The 20,678-nt window shown below is 41.5% G+C and overlaps 1 protein-coding gene across 1 annotated transcript; it reads left to right on the top strand.

Annotated features, from left to right (window-relative positions):
* The first annotated feature begins 11,441 nt into the window (after window positions 1-11,441).
* On the top strand, window positions 11,442-20,444 carry LOC105087511 (HLA class I histocompatibility antigen, B alpha chain-like). The gene is made up of 7 exons (XM_031435403.2): window positions 11,442-11,588; window positions 11,793-12,062; window positions 12,268-12,543; window positions 19,219-19,494; window positions 19,612-19,725; window positions 20,129-20,161; window positions 20,308-20,444. Exons 1-7 carry the CDS (start codon window positions 11,465-11,467, stop codon window positions 20,427-20,429), a joined length of 1,215 nt encoding a protein of 404 aa, XP_031291263.2. The 5' UTR covers window positions 11,442-11,464; the 3' UTR covers window positions 20,430-20,444.
* The last annotated feature ends 234 nt before the right edge of the window (window positions 20,445-20,678 follow it).

Below are 20,678 nucleotides of genomic sequence, written 5' to 3'. Positions count from 1 at the left end.
TTTTTATAACTTGTTTACCATTCCAGCCCAAGGCTTGTTCCTTTGTCCCCACAGTGGGGGGCCTACATATCCCCCATTTTTATTTTGTTTTAAAGCAACAAAACAATCATGTTGTGTAGAAGCTAGAAGCCCCAACATAGCCAATGTTTGTTTTGAGCCTGTTGTTGTTTATGCAACTGACATATACACCACAACATACATGGGAAAGCAATGCCGAGGAGGCAAAAAAGCCCTACATTGAGAAAGATTTGTAAATTTAGTTCTGAGAACCAATTTTTTGGCTTGAGCCAATATAAGCCATTTTGTATTTGTTTACTCTAAAATTACATATAAACTTTGTTCATTAGACCAGGTTTTGTTAAGTGTTACGGGAAACCAGACAGGAGCTTTTTTTTAATACCATAACAAAGAACACATTTTTAGAGGTTACATTAGCATTGGATAAACAGTCAAAGTATTAAAAAGGCGAGGGTAAGTTAACCATATATAATTGATTAACAGTAATATTAGGCCTGTTAGGCCCCCACACCAAGATATATGGATGTGTAATACATATCATAACAGAATTGGAAACATTTTGTTTCAGTTTTATAGAGTATTTACCAGAATGGTTGTTATAGTGGCCATGATAAAGAACCCTGTTAATAAAAGGCAACCTTAACCTCCAAATTGTTTTATTAATAGGACTAAAAATTGTATTTCCATCCATGAGTGGTAGAATAGGCCTGGATAGACTGTGTTTACTCCATGCGATGGGCGCTGTGGAATTCGTATTGAATTGTATGGTGACGCTGTTACTGTTTAAATGTCCGTGAGGTTCCCAATTTAGTAGAGTCACATTAAAAATGGAGCTTTTCTTAGGTTGAGGAATTTGACAAGGAGTCCATTGTACCGAGTAGAACTTATACTTCCAGTCCGGTTTTGGTCGGCACGTGGGTATAGGAGGAACTTGAGAGGCATTCACAAGTGTTTTGGAGGATGTGGATATGGCAGTAATAAGTGTAAGGTTTGTTGTAGTGTTTCCCTTTTTAGGTTGGTAATATAAATACAACTGAGCTTGTAATTGTATGCAAGGAGAATTACTTATGTTATTAAATTGGATGCATATAGGAGGATTATAAGAGTACAGGATCAAAAAATCGTTGCTGCGCAGATAATTTTCAGTACTGGTCACCGGTGAGATCCATGTTTCACCTGTTCACTCAGAATCATTAGAGGCAAGAGGGGGATCTGCATGCCACCAAGTTAAAGGTGTGAATAAAAGAGAGTTCAGAACATAAGTCCAATAAGATAGATTAAGCTCAGCACGCAAGCATGCAAAGAAGAAAGAAGTAAGTATAAGGGTATAGCACCATACTTTACCCATCTTCAGCTGCCCTTTTCAGTGAACTTCTTAACATTCTTCTGGGTAAAGTACCCACTTTAATCCAGCACCTGTATCAATACATAAAGACCCCCTCTCCCAACATTTTACATCAAAAGGCCCTTCCCAAATATCAGTAAATGGTTTTCTTATTTACACCTTAACTCCTTTTACATCTAAAGGTGTGTTTATAAACTTTCTAGCTGGTGTCAATCTATCTGGTCCTCGATTTAAAAAATTGAGTGTAAAAAGTGCATGATGTAATATATTATGGCTTTTTGTATTCTATAATTACTCCCCCTTTTAATTTATGCAAATAAGATTTTAATGTTTAATGATGACATTGCTTACCAATAGCTTGACCAGCGGAATTATAAGGAATACCAGTAGTATGGTTAATTTTTAAATTTTGACAAAACTGTGAAATAATTTGTGCAGAAAACTCAGGACCATTGTCAGTTTTAATTTTGTGGGGTTTGCCTAAAACACTAAAAGCAGATAACCAATGTCAAATGACGTTGTGGGCATTACATTTAGTATGCAAAGTGGCATATATAAAATTAGAAAAAGTGTCCACAGAAACTATGATATATTTTAAATGTCCGAAGGAGGGAAACAAGATGGTGTCTGTTTGCCAAATTTGATTACTCTGAATACCTCTTGGATTAACGTCCTCTAAATTATAATTTGGTTTAGCAATTGTAAATTGATTACATTGTGAGTATGTCTGCATGATTTGTTTTGCTTGTCTTTTAGTTATATCATAAATAGATCTTAAGGCCTGGACATTGCAGTGGTGTAAGGCATGAAATTGTTTAGCCTTTTTAAATTTACTAATAGCAGGTTGGGTTTGAACATAATTAGATACTATTTTATCAACATAATTGTTGCCTTCTGACAATGGTCCTGGTAAATTAGTATGAGATCGCATATGAGCAATAAAAGAGGGATATTGTCTATTGTGTAGCAAATTTTTAATATTTAAAAAATGTTGTAAATGTATTTTTGAGGATGCTTGAGGCAATATAGCAGTGGTTAATAATGGCAATGCATTTGCCGTATATTGAAAATTAGTAATTATATTTAAAGATTTATTAGGTTTTTTTTAAAAATAGGGCTAGCTCTATTGTAGCAATTTTAGCTATCTGAGTACTTTTATGTCCTGTAGTAAAGTTTGAATGCCATTGTTTTTTATTAAACCATGCAATGGCAGCCTTGGACGTTTTTTGAGAACCATTAGTAAACAATGTAACTGCCTGCAATAAGGGTTTTTTAGAAATAATAGTCATTAATTTTAGAGGCACTTGTGTGTAAAATTGTAACAGGGGATGTGAATATTTTTAAATGTAATTTTTTTCAGATAATTTTTTAAAGAGGCCTGGATATCCTCATTTTTTATAAAATATTTTTGGAATTGGCTGGCAGTACATGGTAAATTTATATTTGCAGGATCTTGTCCCATTAATTGTAAACAGCGATGTCGAATTTTGTTTATGATATTAGCATAGACATGATAAGTAGTGGTTAAGGCCCAAGTTAATGAGTGAGACACATAAACCCACTTTAAAAAGAATAAAGTGTCCCATTTTGTATAAGTACCCCTGTAGGTGTTTGAGGTGTATTTAAAACAATAAGAATAATAGGTAATTTAGGTTGTAACCAGTGTAAAAATTGACAATTTAAAGCTTTATTAACCTTTTAAAATTTTTTGATAGCTTTTAGGGGTTACTGTACGTAATGAAGCAGGTTTCTTATCTTCTTTTAACAATTGAAATAAATGATGTAATTGGACTGTAGATATTTCTAAAAAGGGTCTGATCTAGTTAATATGTCCTAGCAATTGTTGCAATTGAGCTAATGTTAAACAAGGCTTGATATTTAATTTTATGTGGTGTGGCCTAATAGTTTGTGTGTTAATAGTTATCCTAAGAAATTTTTAAGGTTGCATTTTTTGTACTTCATCCTGAGCAATAAAAGGCCCTTAGTTTGTAAAAATGTAATAGTTTTCTGAAATAATAGAAGGAGGTTAGGTTTGTTTTTTACAGCCAGGAAGATGTTATCTATATAGTGAAAAATATATATTTGAGGAAATTGTTGACGTATAGGTTTTAAAATTTTTTTCCAATTGCTGACATATAGCAGGACTATTTTTTATACCCTGAGGAAGGAATTTTTATTGATAACGTTTAGGAATCTCCTGATTGTTATAGGTAGGAACAGTAAAGGCAATTGGCAATTTTTTTTATTAGCTTTGTGCAAAGGTAATGAGAAAAAACAATCATTTATGTCAATAACAATTAAGGGCCAAGAGTCAGGAATAAGTGAAAGACTGGGCAGCCCCTTTTGTAAGGGTCCCATAGGTTGCATTATAGCATTTATAGCATGCATATCTTGCAATAACCTCCATTTTTCTGATTTTTTTCTTGATTACAAAAACAGGTGTGTTTTAAGGACTAGTAGAAGGTTTTAGATAACCCAGCTTTAGTTGTTCTGTAGCCGATTTTTGTAATGCTTGTAGTTTTTCTTTAGGAAGGGGCCATTGCTCTACCCAAACAGGTTGCTGTTGGGTCCATGTTAGAGCAGTGCGAATAAAATTTGGGATAGTAGCAGCAGCCCCTATTAAAAATGATCAATCTTTAAGGTTAGGTTTTACTGAGCAAGAAGGTCCTTGCCCCATAGAGTGCAGGGTATTGGTGATATAAAAGGAGTTACAAAGGCCATTTTATTTTTAGGCCCTCAGACCTTTAGTGGGTGAGAATTTATTTTAGGTGCCATCAGTCCATCAACTCCTTGTACAGTAACATCAGATTTGTGTTTTTGCCAATCAGAAGGCCAATGAAAACTAGAAATAATAGTTTTGTCCACTCCTGTGTCCAATGACCCCGTAAATTGCTTTTCTTGCATTGAAACTGTTAATATAGGTCTGTTATCGGTTAATGAATGTGTCCAAAAAGCTTGCTGTCCTGTCCGAAGCCCTTATCTCCTCTATTATTTTTAGCAAATTTTTGAGCAGGTAAATAAGGTATTAAAATAATCTGAGCGATTTGAGATTGCTTAGGAATAATGTAAAAGAAGAAGCATGAACCATAATTTTAACTTCTCCAGTATAATCATTATTAATAACACCAGGTAAAACTGTTAACCCTTTCAAGCCCACAAATGATTTCCCTATTAGCAATCCAAAATACCCAGAAGGTAAATGTCCCCAAACTCCAGTAGAAATTAAGTAGGTCTTATTACTGTCACTTATCAACTCATTATCAATAGTATCTAAACTTGTGCTCCCGGGGGAAGCTGCGATGAGGTCAGAAATGGTGGAATGAGACTTAGTCTGATAGTGATTTCCTATATTTGTTTTTGAGGGGCACCTGGGAGGGTGCCCCACTTTGAAATAGCCTTTAAATAAATCCTCTGTTGTACTGTTAGCTGCTGTCCCATGGTTAGTTCGCGGCACGCCTGATAGGCTGAAAATCCCCGATATAAATTTTTCCCCTTACTTACATGTAGTTGCTACGCTGACATCACGTCGGGGTCACCAAATGTTGGTGTCGCGATATCACTTACACATACACACCGTATGCGGAGAGAGCTGATGGCTACTCCGAAGCTTTATTAAGTTACACAGTCTTATATAGCAAAGAAGAATGACAAGGGAAATGGTTAATAGGCAGTGTCTGGCTCAAGGTCAGAAGATCCTTTATGTTTCGGTAAATCATGTTCGTGTTGGCACCAGCGAGCCTCACAGCTTATCAGGGTGGAAGGTATGAGAAACAGCTGCTTAACAATATTCTTCTTGACTCAGGCGGCTGTGCCTGTCTTAGGTTGCCCCCCTCTGGGGATCTTACCCGTCCTTGGCTAACCAGCCTTCTCACTTCTAGTCTGCAGCTTTTTATAACTTGTTAACCATTCCAGCCCAAGGCTCGTTCCTTTGTTCCCACATTCGAGGGCCTACACACTTGATTATCACTAATAAGTGCACCTCAACACCTGGCTAAGGTACATGTCCCAGGTTTCTCCTTCTGAAGTTTTACTTTTCCTTTCCCACTTTCCATACTGTAGTTTTTAGAAGGAAGTCACTATGTGCCCTTGAGAGGCACTCTGCTATAAGCATTGGTGTGCAAGGTTTTGTGCAAACATGAGTTCTAAAATGAGTTTTGTAAGTACTGGAGTGATCAGCAGGTGGGACGGTGAGCCTCCGTGTAGCTTCATGAGAAACTGCTGCCCGTCCCTGCAGTGGCTGCGCTGCTTCGTGTTCCTGCAGCAGTGTCGGGGGCTTCTGCGGCTCCAAGTTCCATCAGCGCTTGGCATCACCCGTTCTTGGATTCTAGCTGTTCTCATCGGTGTGTGATAGGATCACATCATTGTTTTTCAGAAAAGAAACAGACTCACAGATGTAGAGAAGGAACTAGTGGTTACCAGTGGGGAGGAAGGTTGAGGGCAAGATGGATGTGCAGGATTAAGAGGTACAAACTGTCAGGTGTAAAATAAGCTACAAGGATGCATGTACAACATGGGGGATATAGCCAATAATTTGTAATCACTATCCCCTAACCTTTAAAAATTGAAACTCACTATATATTGTATATCTGTAACATGTAATATTGTACATCAAGTATACTTCAGTTTAAATATTTGGTATTGTAAAATAAATACATAAATAAATAACATTTAAAAACCCTGGGGGGAAACAAACCAAAAATGATTGTTTTAAATTCCATATCCTAATAACATATGATGTTGACCATCTTTTCATACGTATTTCCATTTATATATCTTCCTTGATGAGGTATCTGCTCAGGCTTTTGTTTATTCTGTTTCATTGAGTTATTTGTTTTCATATTACTGAGTTTAAGAGTTCTGTGTATATTCTAAAACAAGTCCTCTATCAGACATGTGAATCTGCAGATAATTTCTCCCAGTCTGTGCCCTGAGCTCTATGACTGACACAACAGTGCACACTAACGCATGGATATATTTCTCTGGGAAGAGAAACTGCTCACTGCAGTGGTTTCTGACTAGAAGACTTGGATGGCTAGGGGGTGAGGGGGACAATAAGAGGTTTTTTTTTTTTATATTCTTCAGTATCATTTAAATTGTCTGTGTGCATATAATGTTTTCAAAAATTAAAAGACATTAAAATCCCTTACACTCCAAAAACACTTGACAGATCATCTGCAGATCATGACACAGAATTTCCGTTACAGGAGAAGATGGGCTGCATTGTATGGACAATTCTCCCCACTGGAAATAGCTAAAAATGCCATGTAAAATACAAAAACCGTCCTAAAAGCAGCAAAGTGATGACAAGATACTAATAAATGACCACATGCCAAAAAAAGAAGGGAAAGATCCTGTTTGGCCTCCACAGAGAACATGATCCCGAGAAAAGGAGAAAAGGCTCCATGAATTCACTGCCCACAGCCCAGGCGTGGAGCCCGGCACGTCCAGCTCTCCGCCCCCACCACGCTCTCTACTTTTTCTATCCACCTGCGTTTACTTTTTAAAAATATAAATGTAGCTTTTGACTTCTGATTATGATGTATATGTAATGTATCATATATGATATAATGTACATTCACTGTAAAACAAGTTACAAAGTGTTGAAAGTGATCAATGACAAAGTAAAAAGAACTGAAATCCTCACATGGGAGATATTTTGTTGCTTTTTCTTTTAGTTTATTATTCATCTTTCTGTTGCTGCCCAAGGGCTGGAACTTTCTCTAAGTTGATGAGCACAGACCTCAGTGGCCACCACCCCGCACTGTCAGATGCCATATCCTGAGTCAGCTCACTCTTCTACCTCCTGAGAGGCCGTCTTTCACTTCCTTCTCCCTCCTTGATCCCCCCCACTCCCTCCCCATTTCCCATCCTTAATGGTGAACTTCTGTTTTCCTCAGAAAATAAAAGAGGACTCAGGTGAGAATGACATCCTCCTCCTCCCCTACTCCTGAATCTGCACCTGTATTCTCACCTTCCCACCGGTGATGATGGATGGTCCCTCCTGTCTAAGGCTGCCCCTCAGTGAGGACACAGGATGCAGCTCCTCCCTCCCCTGTATCAGCAGTTTCTGGCTCTCTTCTGGATCATTCCTTCCTGCTTAAAGCATGCCATAATTCTTCCTGCTTAAAAAAAAAAATAATAATCAAACTAAACTAAATAAATCAAAACAAATCATCCCATAAAAACCCACCACTATGTCCAGTTTCATTTTAACTACTGCCCTATGTCTGTGACTCTCCTTACAGAACAGTTCCCAAGTCCATTGGCACACCTACTGGATTATCTTTTCATTGTTATCTAATGGATATGTGCACATAGCTTTAAAGAGTATAAGACTTCTACGAGACTTTGTATCAAGGCAGAAGACTCAATCTTCCAGGCTCCCCCAAATCCTGAATCTCAGAGACAAGCTGTTTTAGTTCTTTCAGCTGATTCTCTAATTGTTACTTCAGTACCTCTAAACAGCATCCTCTTTATGATGCTCCCTCTTTGTTTTTCAGTTTTATGTATCATCTTTAGTTAATTGGTTCTTCTTTCACTCTCCCCTGTCCTCCCACTATAATTATAGTTCATAATTAAAAATTTATCAATTTTGTAATTTTGATTAGCTCAACCTGCAATATTTACATTACGTTGATGATGGAAATGAAAGTCACAACTGAGCATTTAGTAGACTATGATTATTTTTCTTTTATTTTTTTGAATGAATTATTTATTTTCTTGAATGAATTTTTTATTTTCCCTGGAATAAGTGGTAGTTTTGTTGTACTAATTTTAAACCATCCTCAAACTCTCCCCAGAGTCTAGTCTTCGTGAACATCTTTGAGCGCATCTGATATTCTGTCCACTTCCTCTCTTTGCACAGACCTGTCCCACAGCCCTCAGTCATGCCTCGTATGGACAGGGTCCCTGCACACCTGGGGCAGGGCTGAAGTCCCGGATCTCCTTCACTTCCTCTTGGGCAGCCCTCTTCCTCTCTTTTTTGGCTCCCCTGGGGGCCTGGATCCCATGGCTTCCCTATTGTTGATTTTCTCCATCATTTCCTCTGACTTTCCCTAATGGTATCCTGAGGAAGGGAATGTGGAAAGTGAATCACTGTAACTCTGAAGGGCCTTAGGCTTCCCCAGGACTGACTCACATCTTGACTAGATGTACAGATCTCTGTTGGAAATACTTATTTCCTCAGAATTCTGAAGGCATTGCTCAATGTCTTCCAGGCACGTGTTTGTTGCCTCTTGAGGTTTTCAAGGTCTCTTCTTTTCCAACCTCTTTCTCAGATTTCACTGTGATGGGCCCTCCTGTGGGTCTGTTTCACCTAGTGCACTAAGAATTCGTGTAGGCTGTTCAAGATACAAGTTTTTGTCGGTAAACTTAGCAGTTCTCTTGAATTTTTTTTTTTTTTTTATCATTTCCTACTCTCCATTATTTTTGAAACTTTTATTTGTGACTTGTTGGAACATTGTGACTGATAGACATATTCTTACAGGTCCTCTCTCCTCCTTGCCATTACTTTTCCATCTACTTACTGGGAGCACGACTGTAATCTTCCAATTCATCTATGGAATAACTTATTTCTATGACCATATTTTTAATTCCCAAGAGCTCTTTTCTATTCTATGATTGAATATAATTGTATAGAATTGTTTTTGTTTCATATTTCATTTATCTTTTCCATCTTTCAGATATCATTGATAACAGCGGCAGGGGACCTGTCAGGACTTCTGTTATCTGCTCTCATGGCATCATGAGCTCTTCCTCATGGCATTTAGTGCAGTCGTGCTGTGCATCTGTCTTGCTCATTTCTGTCCCTCTCCCGCACAGCAGAGCCCGTCTCCCATCAGCAGGGGCCTAACTGTTGCTCTCCTCCAGATTCTCCAGATCCTGATGCAAATAGACGCTCCTTAGCCTCTCTGAGTCTCCTTTCCCTGTCTGCACAAAGGGATCACGTGGTGAACACCTCATGGGTTTGCTTTGAGGGATAATTTGACCCCGTATGTAAATCACATGGAATTACTGCCTGAAACATAGCCAGTGCTCCTTTATTCATAGTGATCATCATGACAGTCATTGTAGTATTTAGATTGTTTCCATTCTTTGCTTTTATAAAGCACAATTCAAGATACATCCTTGACTAACTATTTTTGAGAACATTTGTGATTATCTTCTTAGGATAAATTTCTAAAGGAAAAATTTCTGTGTCAAAATGGAGACATATTGAATATATTGAGACATTTTGCAAAAGTGACCTTTAAGATTTCTGTACCAATTTTCAATCCCATCAGTCTTTTCGACAGTCTGTTCTCCCTCAATTCCTGTCAGTCCTCCCCTCATTCACTTTCATCTTTGCCAAGATGATACATTTTAATTCATTCCCATTTCTTATTCCACATTTTCATTTTTGTTTACATTTATTTAATACTAATATATTTGTTTAACATTTGCATTTCTTCTTTTCTAAATTGTTCTCTAATATTCCTTTTTGGGGGAGAGGGTATAGTTATTTTAAAATATTGAATTCAAGAAGGACAAAGCAGCCTCCAACCACAGGAACTGGTCTGACACTTACACGGGCCTCAGTGTTGTCAGAAGCGGGGCTGATGCTCCCCACTCAGCCATGTTACTATGCTGTTGACATAAGTCATTTCACAGAACATCGACATCAGACAGGGACACCTGAGACCATGACACAGGGAGCCAAGACAAGAGCAGGACACGATTCAAAGCACAGACCACATGAGGCGGCACTGTGTCCCTCACTGTGCACCAAACCTCTCCCTGTGCTCATACGGCGACCACTGCTTCTGTGCTGTTACAGCTGCATCCTCTTACCCTATGGGTGAGATTTAATCAGATGCCCAGTCAAAACTATTTTCGTAGCATTACTAAGATTCTATTTGCCTTTTCACTGTGTTGACATCTGCTTTGAGGTACATCTTAGAAATAATGGAGATTATGGAAGCAAACTGCAATAGTAATTATTTTAACAATTTACTTGCAGGAAAAAAAGACAGATTTGTTTTAAAACATCCTGATTGAAGCATTAAAATTATTATTGTTCCTAAATCATCATCCTTAAATCATATTTTAAAAATATTTTCTATGATGACATGGGACATACACATCAACCACTTCTGCTACATTTCAAAGTACTATGTCCCATGTAAAATAATTTGTGTGAACTGAACTACCCTCTATTTTATGGAATACTATTTTTACTTGAAAGACTGACACTGGAAGATCTGTATAACTTTTTAGAGAAACAATGTATTATTTTAAAAAATCTTCCATTAGTACAAGAGACATTCAGTGTCCAAAGTAGGCTTGTAAATTTTAATGTAACAGAATAACAAATATTCACTGATATTGTTTCAGGACCACTTTGCAAATAACCTTTGACAAACAACCACTTTGGTAATTTTAGTTTAGTATCAAAAAGGACCACCTACAATTATCTGACAAGGTTATTAAAAATACTGCTCTTACATATGTGTGAGAGTTCAATCAAAATAACGTAATAAATGCAGCAGCAAACATGAAAATCCAGTGGTCTTTTAATGAGACAGACTAGAGACTTGTAAAAATGTAAAAAGCTCCAGTCTTCTCACTACTATGTGTATTTTTTGGAAATTATTTTTTATATTAAATGCAAAGGTTACTAATGTTATCTCTTAAGAAAAAATAAAAATTTATTCCTAGTGTGAAAAATAGTGATGGAAATAACCACATAAACAAAATTATCCTTGTGATCATCACTAGTTTGTACGAGTTTAAGTATTCTGACCAAAATATTTTGAAAATCATCAATTTACACAACCCAGGGCCGGGACCCGGGGAGACAGTGGGACGAAGAGCTCTCAGTGCAGCACGGGAGGGATCATAGCAAAATCCCAGGTACCCTGGAGGGCGTGGCTCTCGGGGTCTCACCGAGGGCGGGGTCTTGGGCGGGGACGCTTGGTGCTGGGGTTCCCCATCTCCCCGGGTTTCACTTTCTCTCTCACAGCTTGTGCCTGGTCCTCCTGCCTGGACACTCGTGACACAGTCCTAGTTCTCACTCCCATTGGGTGTCGGGTTTCTAGAGACGCCAATCAGCGTCACCGGGTTATGAAGTCCTCGTCGATCGGTCTGGACTCTGCTTCTCAACTGACTCCGAAGATGCTGGCACTGGGGCTCCGAACTCTCCTCCTGGTCCTCTCGGGGGCCCTAGCTCCGACCGAAATCTGGGCCAGTGAGTGTGGGGTCGGGAGAAAACGGCCCCTGTGGGGCAGGAGCGAGGAAACCGCCCGGGGGTAGGGGCGGGCAGGGATCCCGAGAAAGGTGCGAGGTCGCCGTCCCCTCCCAGACCCATCACCCTACCCGGCCACATCACCTCGGACCCGGGGCCTCGCCAGGAGGAGGGTCGGGCCGGGTCTCACCCCCTTCCCGCCCCTAGGCTCCCACTCCATGAGGTATTTTAACACGGGGGTGTCCCGGCCCGGCGGCGGGGAGCCCCGCTACATCTCCGTCGGTTACGTGGACGACACGCAGTTCGTGCGGTTCGACAGCGACGCCCCGAATCCGAGGGAGGAGCCGCGAGCGCGGTGGGTGGAGCAGGAGGGGCCGGAGTTTTGGGATCGGAACACGCGGATCTCTAAAGACCACGCACAGATTTTCCGAGTGAACCTGAACAGTCTGCGTCGCTACTACAACCAGAGCGAGTCCGGTGAGCCCAGGTCAGGACCCCCATCCCCAGGGACGGGCCAGGGTCTCCTGAGTCCCAGGGTCTGAGGGTCACCCCGATATCGCGGGACCCTCCCGTCTCCCCGAACCCGGAACAGCCGGCGGGGACTTTGACCCGGTTTCATTTTCAACTTAGGTTTAATCAGTGGGGGGCTGGGGGAGCGGCGCTCACCTCGGGGCGGGGTCAGGGTCTCACACCTACCAGAACCTGTACGGCTGCGACGTGGGGCCGGACGGGCGCCTCCTCCGCGGGTACGATCAGTTCGCCTACGACGGTGCTGATTTCATCGCCCTGAACGAGGACCTGCGCTCCTGGACCGCGGCGGACGCGGTAGCGCTGATGACCCAGCGCAAGTGGGAGGCGGCCGGTGAGGCAGAGCGCCAGAGGAAATACCTGGAGGGCAGGTGTGTGGAGTCACTCAGACGATTCCTGGAAAACGGGAAGGAGACCCTGCAGCGCACAGGTACGAGGGGCCGCGGTGCCTCCACGATCTCCCCTCGGGCTGGAGCTGGCGTCCCGCAAGGAGAGGAGGATGGGATCCTACGGGAATGCAGCCCCAGCTTCCTGTTGGGAGAGGGAGGAATCCGCCCAGGTCTCCATATTCTGTACAATAGAGTGACTCGCCAGTGGCACCACTTCTCTACAGGACAGTTCAGAAATCCAGTCTCTTTTAGGATAAAGACGGGGAGACTATCCCTGAAATAACTGATCAGTGGTGCCCTTTGACCCCGGCTGCCATCGTGTGAACCAGGACTTTCTCTTTCAAGGCCTGTTCTCAACCTGAGAGCATGTTTGGAGGCCTGACTCCAGCTTTTCTGATTCATTCATCCTCCCCCAGAGTCATGAATATTACTCTGTATTCTCCCCCTTAGAGTTCTGGAGTCTTGTACCTTGGCTTTCATCCTGATTCTTGAATTTTCCAAGGATTAGGAGATATTCCCAGATATACAAGTCCAGGATGGTGTCTGGGATTTGTGCTTCTTTTCAAAACCATTTGTTGAGGGGACACAGCGATCCAGTGCACAGGCAGTTAAAGAATTTACCAAAGACAAAGGGTGAAAATACGGAAGGAGTTTATTAGGTACACTGTCATAGACAACAGCGGGCCACACAGGCGAGGGGTGCCTGTGCGAGCACCAAGGGTGACTGAGCAGGGTCTTTTATTGAGGAAGGGGCTGTGAACCCAAAGGGATGGGGAGCAGACTTTTGATTGGCTAGAAGTGAGGTAAGGGGCTTTGGTATACTGGAGGACAGTGAGTTTACATCTCCAGTAAGATGGAGACATGGGCTGACACGAGCAGGGTAGTGGGATTTATGACTCCAAAAAAAGAGGAAACGTGGCCAGAGACAAGTCAGCCTGAGCTGTGGGGATGTTAGCTATTTTCCAGGGCTGTTAATTCTGCTAAGGCAAACACACATCAGGAAAGGGTGTACTTTGTTTTTTTGAAAGATTGTAGGCAGACATCTCAGAGCCCAGGAATGGGGGTCACAGGGCCTCAGCAGGCACCAGGTGGCACCGCTTCCCCCTCAACAGATTGGCAACATCAGATCTTTGGCATGTGGGCAGAGGTCTCATCTTTTGGTTTGTAAGAACAGCTCTCTTTAATGGCCAAAGTAGATGTCACCATTAATGATTTTAGTATTTTTCTAGATATGAGAAGATGCAAGAATTGAGCTCATAACATCTTTTCCTGAAAATGTCTAACTATCTGAAGGCCTATTTTGCCAGTTGTCCCAGAGCACAGTCCCAGTCTCATTCCTGATCTCCACCCTGAACTCCTTTTAGGGTGTGCTGGAGGTTAGTGACTGTAGTGGCAGATGGCAAGTGCTAACTTTAATTGGCAGGGCCCCTGATGATCATAAATTTGACCACAGCTTGGGAGGCATTTTATGACCATTTTGTTCCATGTTGCTAGGAATGCTCATCCCTAGGTCAGGCGAAGATTTTGTTGATAGGCCATGTGTTATTATGGGACTAGGCCTTATTAACAGCACCAAGAAGGCTCTGGACCACCTGCCTTGCTAGTCTGTTATGGTCCAGGAAAATATTCCCTCTTGTTGCTTCTTTCCATATTTAGAGTTACACTATTACAATCATAAATCTATAGAACTATGTATCTGGTTAACTGCTTTAAGTTGTCATCATTTTATCAGAGGCTCAGTCACACAGTTACATAAGACTTAGCTCTGCATAAGATTGTGAGATACATTTAGTTTCTAAGCAAAGGTGTGAACAATTATCAAAGTAATTGGTATACAGGCCTGATCTGCTGTCTTGGGTCAGCTGTCTACTTCAGATGTCGTCTTTTTCTCATTCTGGTCTGGTAGCTTTTTCTCCATTTGAGCATCATTTTAAGGTGCAGCAGCCCTCTCTATTGGCCAGTCCAGTGCGGGGGCCCTTTTTGGAGTGGAAATTAATCCAAAAGTCAATTTCCTTCAATTTACTGTGAGCTAATTAAGAGTACCTGATAAAGGTCCTTCCGTTTAGGTTGAAGATTGCCCTTAAATTATGTTGTTTTTAGTATGCATAATTTCTGGTAGGTCATGGGGCATTTGATTTTCATCCAAGGGTAGATTACTGAGCTTCAGAAACAAACCTAGAGTTTCCTTTTAATAATTTAATTAAACTTTGTAACAATATAACATAACAGCAAGGAATGGTCTGGGCAGTGTGTCTTAGTAAATACAGATTTCAGTTAACAAAACTAAAATATCCACTGAAACATAATCTTGTTTTCCTCTATAATTACCCTCATTTATCAAATATAGACAAATTAAGATGAATTTGTTTGTAAATTGTCTGATTAACTGGTCATATAGGCTCTTTTAAATTGGTTGTGTTGGAATTTTTTTTTTTTGTAAGTTGTCTCAGGTTGAATTTTTAAAAGGTCTCTCAAGGCCAGGAAAGCCATGTCTTACAGATTCAGGCTAATTATAAAGCTGTTGAGAGCCTAAGAGTTTTCAGTCTTTGCAGGGATCAGGTAGAGAGAAAAAGATAAATGTTTCACTTTTGTTTACAGAGGTATAATTTACTGAATTGTTATGTCAGAATTAGCTTGAGAAGGATTTTTTTTTAATATCTGGAAAAGCATGGATTAAAAGCCAGTACTATTTTAGATAAAATTAAAAATTATAACCATATTTATTGTTTTACTCAATTCCATGTAACTAATCTTTTTTGTTAACAGTTTTATGAAATCAGAGTTTTTATTAGACTTAAAAAATTTTTATTACCCAGTTTAGCAGTATGATTTAAAAGTTATTAGAAACCTGTACTTGTTAAAGAATTCCTTTTTTAAAATTAACCTTTTTGAAGAGAAAGCATTTTTTTCAAAACAGGCATCAGAGTAAAACTGTACTGTTTATGAATGACAAAAGACTTAAGCAGACACAGCTAAAACCCTGTTTACAAAACAATTGTCCAGAAACTTTGTTACTACTGTGACAGAACAGTTTAAGATAGTAACTAGAATTATAACTGGTAACATTTTACCAGACATACCAGATCTTTAGGATTCCTTAAAATCTTTAGAATATCTATACTAATAATATTTTTTCATACAGTATAACTTTAGAAGATTTATTATTTATTTGACAATAGTTCCCATGTAATTTAACATACCAAATGAACCTAACTAGTTTCAGTCTCGCTTTGGGAAGTTTCAGGGGCTCTCTGAAGCATTCCAAAGTTAGCTGGAGGTTAAAAGGACATTAATTACAATTTGATATTTGGGAGGCTTGTTAAAAGTTTTAAAACATTTGGTCAGGTAAAATCATTGGTCACTGTGAAACATTACTTATTCATTCAACCAAAGTGACAGTGGTTTTAAAAACAGATATAAGTCACTTAAAGGCACAGATACACAATCTGTTATCAAAAGTTGTACTCTAAGAAACTTAATTTTTTTTTAACATAGAGAATCAAAACTCAGTATGTATCAACTTACTTTTAACAACAAAATCTATTTATTTAGACTAAGTTTAGTCAATCCCAACCATACACAAAACTCTTTTCTCGGGATTTCTTCTCTACAAACCTTTTATCACTTTCTGAATCTGTATTACTTTGTCCCTTATTTTTCCATCCAGAAACAACCAGCTATAGGACAAACCTACTTTTGTTTTCTCTGAACACAATTCCATCCCTCGTACCTTTCTTACTGAAAACATATATCTCACTTTCCTACTGTATACTGAAATGTTTCCTTTATTTTTTCCTAGTAGCTCCAAATAAATATTCAAAATAGAATCGTCAACTCTTAAATTGGAATTTCCAGTGAAAACTAAGAAGTAGGCAAGTATGAATTGTCTTTTACATTAGCATTCTGTAGATTGGCAAACATAAATACTAACAATTTCTAAAAACCACGTTTTCTTATAGAGAACATCTCAGGGGGGCACCAAACATATTTATTAATAGTCTTAAATAGTTTTAGTTTCTCTCCAAGGGGAAGCCAGTGTTTAGTAATTAATGTTTTAGTGTCTTATTATCTCATTTGTATTTAATTTACTTATAAGAATTTCACCATACCAAGTTATTTTTTGTTGACAAATTTGTAACAGATATAACAAGGTCTTATTTGACTTTTATTAAGCCTATGTACAACAGAAGTATTGTGTTTAACATGGATGACTTGTCTATATTAATTAAATCAGTGAACTTTAATGCCAGGTACTACTAATTTAATACTGAATATTTTCCAGTTCACGTGACCCTGTAAGTTACTTTGTTTAGCTGTTTTAAAATTAGTTTGTAAGCACTTATTTTAGGTCAATTAAATAGAGCTCTTTTATAAATTTAATTTTGATAACATTTTTAGAGGTAGAGACATCTCATGTGTATAATGTGTGCACAGACATACATATAGCCAGACAGACACAGACAGAGATCTCATAGTTTTTCTGCTTGAGTTTTTAGAAGGCCTTTTACCACTTTTTTCCTTTGGTTTGAAATTTTACTAATTAGCCCAACGCTGAAGTCTTAGACATAGCAGGCTGTGTTTGTATTATAAGGACATCATAAAGGTTAACTTCAAGCTTTTTCTTAGGAATATCTTTGTTTTCTCAGGTTTAGGATTTTGAAGCTAGTTTTTTTTTTCTAACTATATATGCAAAAGAACCAGTTTTGGAATTTTCAAACAGCTTCTCTAAACCATTTTTCTTTGGAGACTAAAGAATATTGTGGTCACACAGTGTTATAATATAATTTTTTTCTCATGCGCTCATAACTAAAATCTTTCCAGTTAGACAGAACTTGCCCAAGAGGACTCCATGAGAGACAGCCATAAGGCTTGGACATATGGGACCTTGGGCTATTTGTTTAAGTTGTGGCTGAAGAGATCGAGCTGACAGATGGTGTTACAGAGTCCCATTAAGGGGCCAAGTGTCCTGATATGGGAGTTGGTATTGTGGCCAGGCAGTGTTAGAGAAAAAGACAAGGCACTCTGTCTTTAAGGCCTGGGGATCACACTTATCCCAGTTCTTTAAAATGAAACCCAAAGGTGAGTCCTGGGGGATAGAGGGAGCATTTCCTGTAGTGATTAAGGGCAGGTATCAAAGAGAGAAGGAAACCAGTGCAGACTCTATTCTGGGGCGTCTGTCCCCCAGAAAGAGAGAGGCTAACAAGAAAGAGGCGGCTAAACCCAGAAGAAGAGAGGTCAAACTGCCAGCATCCTCTTACTTTGGGCACCCCCTGAGAAAGAGAAGCTGAAACCAGTGCCAAGGCCACCAGCGCAGAGGCTGAGAAACTGACCAGTGCAAGAGCTGAGGGCAACCAGCCCACCAGCACCAAGGCTAAAAGGGAGTTGGTGCCAAGGCTGAACTGGCACAAGGGCTGAGCAGTTTAGAAAGAAGAGAAGAGGGGAGAGACTCATCCGCTGGCAGCTTCTACCTGGCATGGGGATCGGAGGCTCAGCTGATGTATTTGAAGTGTCCAGGTCACAGAGGCAGTGTGGGAGGGAGACGCAGGAAGATAGCGTCTGGCAGTTAGGCTCAGAAATTGAGGCCACAGAGAGCAAGAAGAGGCAAGTCTGTACTGGGTCACAGTGTGGAGTTTATGGGGTGGACCTCCCACTGCTTTTACTTGCTGGCCCGACCGCTCCCTATTATGTGTCTGAAGCCAACCAGGATACAGGGTCCTGGGTGTCTCAAGGCACCAGGAGATGACCAGTCCTTACGTGTGCCTTCCCTGACTAGATGCAAAGTCCCCTCTGACCCAGAGACGGGACTTGGAAAAGAAGACCCTCTCCGTGTGTGGTCACCACTGTGGGCTGGGGTCACTCCCCTCTGTCAGACCGAGTTTTAGAGCCCACTAGAGTAGCCCACCCAGGGTTCCTCAGTCCTCCCTAAGACTTGGGGAAGTCCCAAACGCTAGGGAACAGCAGGAAGGGAAGTGAGAGAGAGAGTAAAGCAGAGAAGGGGAGGGGGAAGCCTGCCTGGCAATCTGCCCTCCAGTATGCATTCATCCAGCCAAGGGGAGCGGCTCCCGTAGGAAGGGGAGGGAGGACAGAGAAAGGGAGATCCACCCGTAGGGCTCGTCATACTTGGTGGGGTCCCCATGTGTTTTGGGGTTCCCTATATGGGCCACCAAACATTGGGGGACACAATGGGCTGATGCACAGGCAGTAAAAGAATTTACCTGAGACAAAGAATGAAAATAGGGAAGGAGTTTATTAGGTATACTGTCATAGACAACAGCGGGCCACACAGATGAGAGGTGCCTGTGTGAGCACCGAGGGTGACCATGCAGGGTCTTTTATTGAGGAAGGGGCTGTGAACACAAAGGGATAGGGGAGCAGATTTCTGATTGGCTGACATGAGCAGCGTAGTGGGATTTATGACTCCAATAAGGAGGACATGTGGCCTGAGACAAGTCAGCCTGAGCTATGGGGAGGTTAGGCATTTTCCAAGGCTGTTAATTCCGCTAAGGCAAACACACATCAGGAAAAGGTGTACATTGGTTTTGTGCGGGATTGCAGGCAGACATCTGAGGGCCCAGGGATGGTGATCACAAGGCCTCAGTAGGCACCAGTTGGCACCGCACAATTATCCTGTCCTGTCTCAGGATGGTCACATGATGCTGTTTCAGTGGCCCATGCAGGTAGCCCAAAGTGTGAATTTTCTGATTCTTTTTCCTCAGATCCTCCAAAGACCCATGTGTCCCGCCACCCCATCTCTGATCATGAGGTCACCCTGAGGTGCTGGGCCCTGGGCTTCTACCCTGCAGACATCTCACTGACCTGGCAGCATGATGGGGAGGACCAGGCCCAGGACACGGAGCTCGTAGAGACCAGGCCGGCAGGGGACGGGACATTCCAGAAGTGGGCAGCCCTGGTGGTACCTCCTGGAGAGGAGCAGAGATACACATGCCACATGCAGCACGAGGGGCTTGAGGAGCCCCTCACCCTGAGATGGGGTGAGGAGGGAGACGGGGGTGGAGCTTCTTCTCAGATCAAGCAGAAGCCCTTCTGGAAACCTTCAGCAAGGTCGGGACTCAAGCCTGAGGTCAGGGCCCCTTTTCTTCTCATTGCAGAGCCGCCTCCTCAGCCCACTGTCCCCATCATGGGCATCATTGTTGGCCTGGTTCTCTTTGTGTTCACTGCAGCTGTGGTGGCGGGAGTTGTGATCTGGAGGAAAAGGCGCTCAGGTACGGAACAGAGAGGGAATCTGACTTCTCTTGTCTCACTGGGGTTTCAAGTCCAGGTAGAAGTTTGTCTGCCTCATTACAGGGAAGAACTATCCACACGCACGTGCTTGCCCATCTGGAGCTGAGTGCTACCACTTATTGTAAAGCACTTGTGAAAATGAAAGATTTTTCACCTTGATAATTCCAGTTGGGGATCAGATTCCCAGCAGTCAAAATTCAGAAGGATAGACTCCCCTCAGGAAGGCAGTTGGTCCAGTCCCTCACATCTCTTCCTTCATACTCCTGATCCTGTCCTGGATTTTTGGTCACAGTTCTGGAAAGTTCTCTGTGGTCCAGGACAAGGGGTTCTTCTCATGACTCAGTCTTCTTCCCTAGCATCTCACATGATAATTTCTTCTCACAGGTGAAAAACGAGGGAGCTATGCTCAGGCTGCAAGTAAGTACAGAGTGACTGTCATTCCTGAGACCCTTGTGATGGTGGAGCTGGGAAGCCATGGGGGGGAGATCATCCCCACCTCAGAGTTCCGTCTCTAGTTTCTCTCCTGTAGGTTCTGACCACGTCCTGGTTTTGTTCTTCCCCAGGCAGCGACAGTGCCCAGGGCTCTGATGTGTCTCTCACAGATCCCAGAGGTGAGACCCTGGAGGGCCTAGACTGGGAGAGGGGTTGGAGCAGAGGGGATGCCCTGGGTGTGGGGATTCTCTGAGTGGGACATTTTGGGCATGTGGGGGGCTGTTGAGAATGTCAGCACTTCCATGACTGACCTGAATCGGTTCACAATTCTTTTCTTTCAGAGTGTGAGACAGCTGCCTTGTGAGGGACTGAGTGATGCAAGATGTGTTCACGTCCCACTTTGTGACTTCAGATCCCCTGACTCCTGTTTCTGCAGCTGCGTCTGAATGTGTCTGTGCTCCTATTACCATAATGTGAGTAAGTGGGGAGAGTGCCCCACCCC

The sequence above is a fragment of the Camelus dromedarius genome, chromosome 19, assembly GCF_036321535.1.
Source record: "Camelus dromedarius isolate mCamDro1 chromosome 19, mCamDro1.pat, whole genome shotgun sequence".
NCBI lineage: Eukaryota > Metazoa > Chordata > Mammalia > Artiodactyla > Camelidae > Camelus > Camelus dromedarius.
The sequence above is the reverse complement of the archived record's forward strand: the minus strand, read 5'-3'. Positions and strand labels throughout refer to the sequence as shown.

Coding starts and splice junctions, on each gene's coding strand:
- LOC105087511 (XM_031435403.2), top strand. CDS start 11,465: ATGAAGTCCTCGTCGATCGGTCTGGACTCTGCTTCTCAACTGACTCCG. Junction 11,589..11,792: donor TCCGACCGAAATCTGGGCCA/GTGAGTGTGGGG, acceptor TCCCGCCCCTAG/GCTCCCACTCCATGAGGTAT. Junction 12,063..12,267: donor CTACAACCAGAGCGAGTCCG/GTGAGCCCAGGT, acceptor GGGCGGGGTCAG/GGTCTCACACCTACCAGAAC.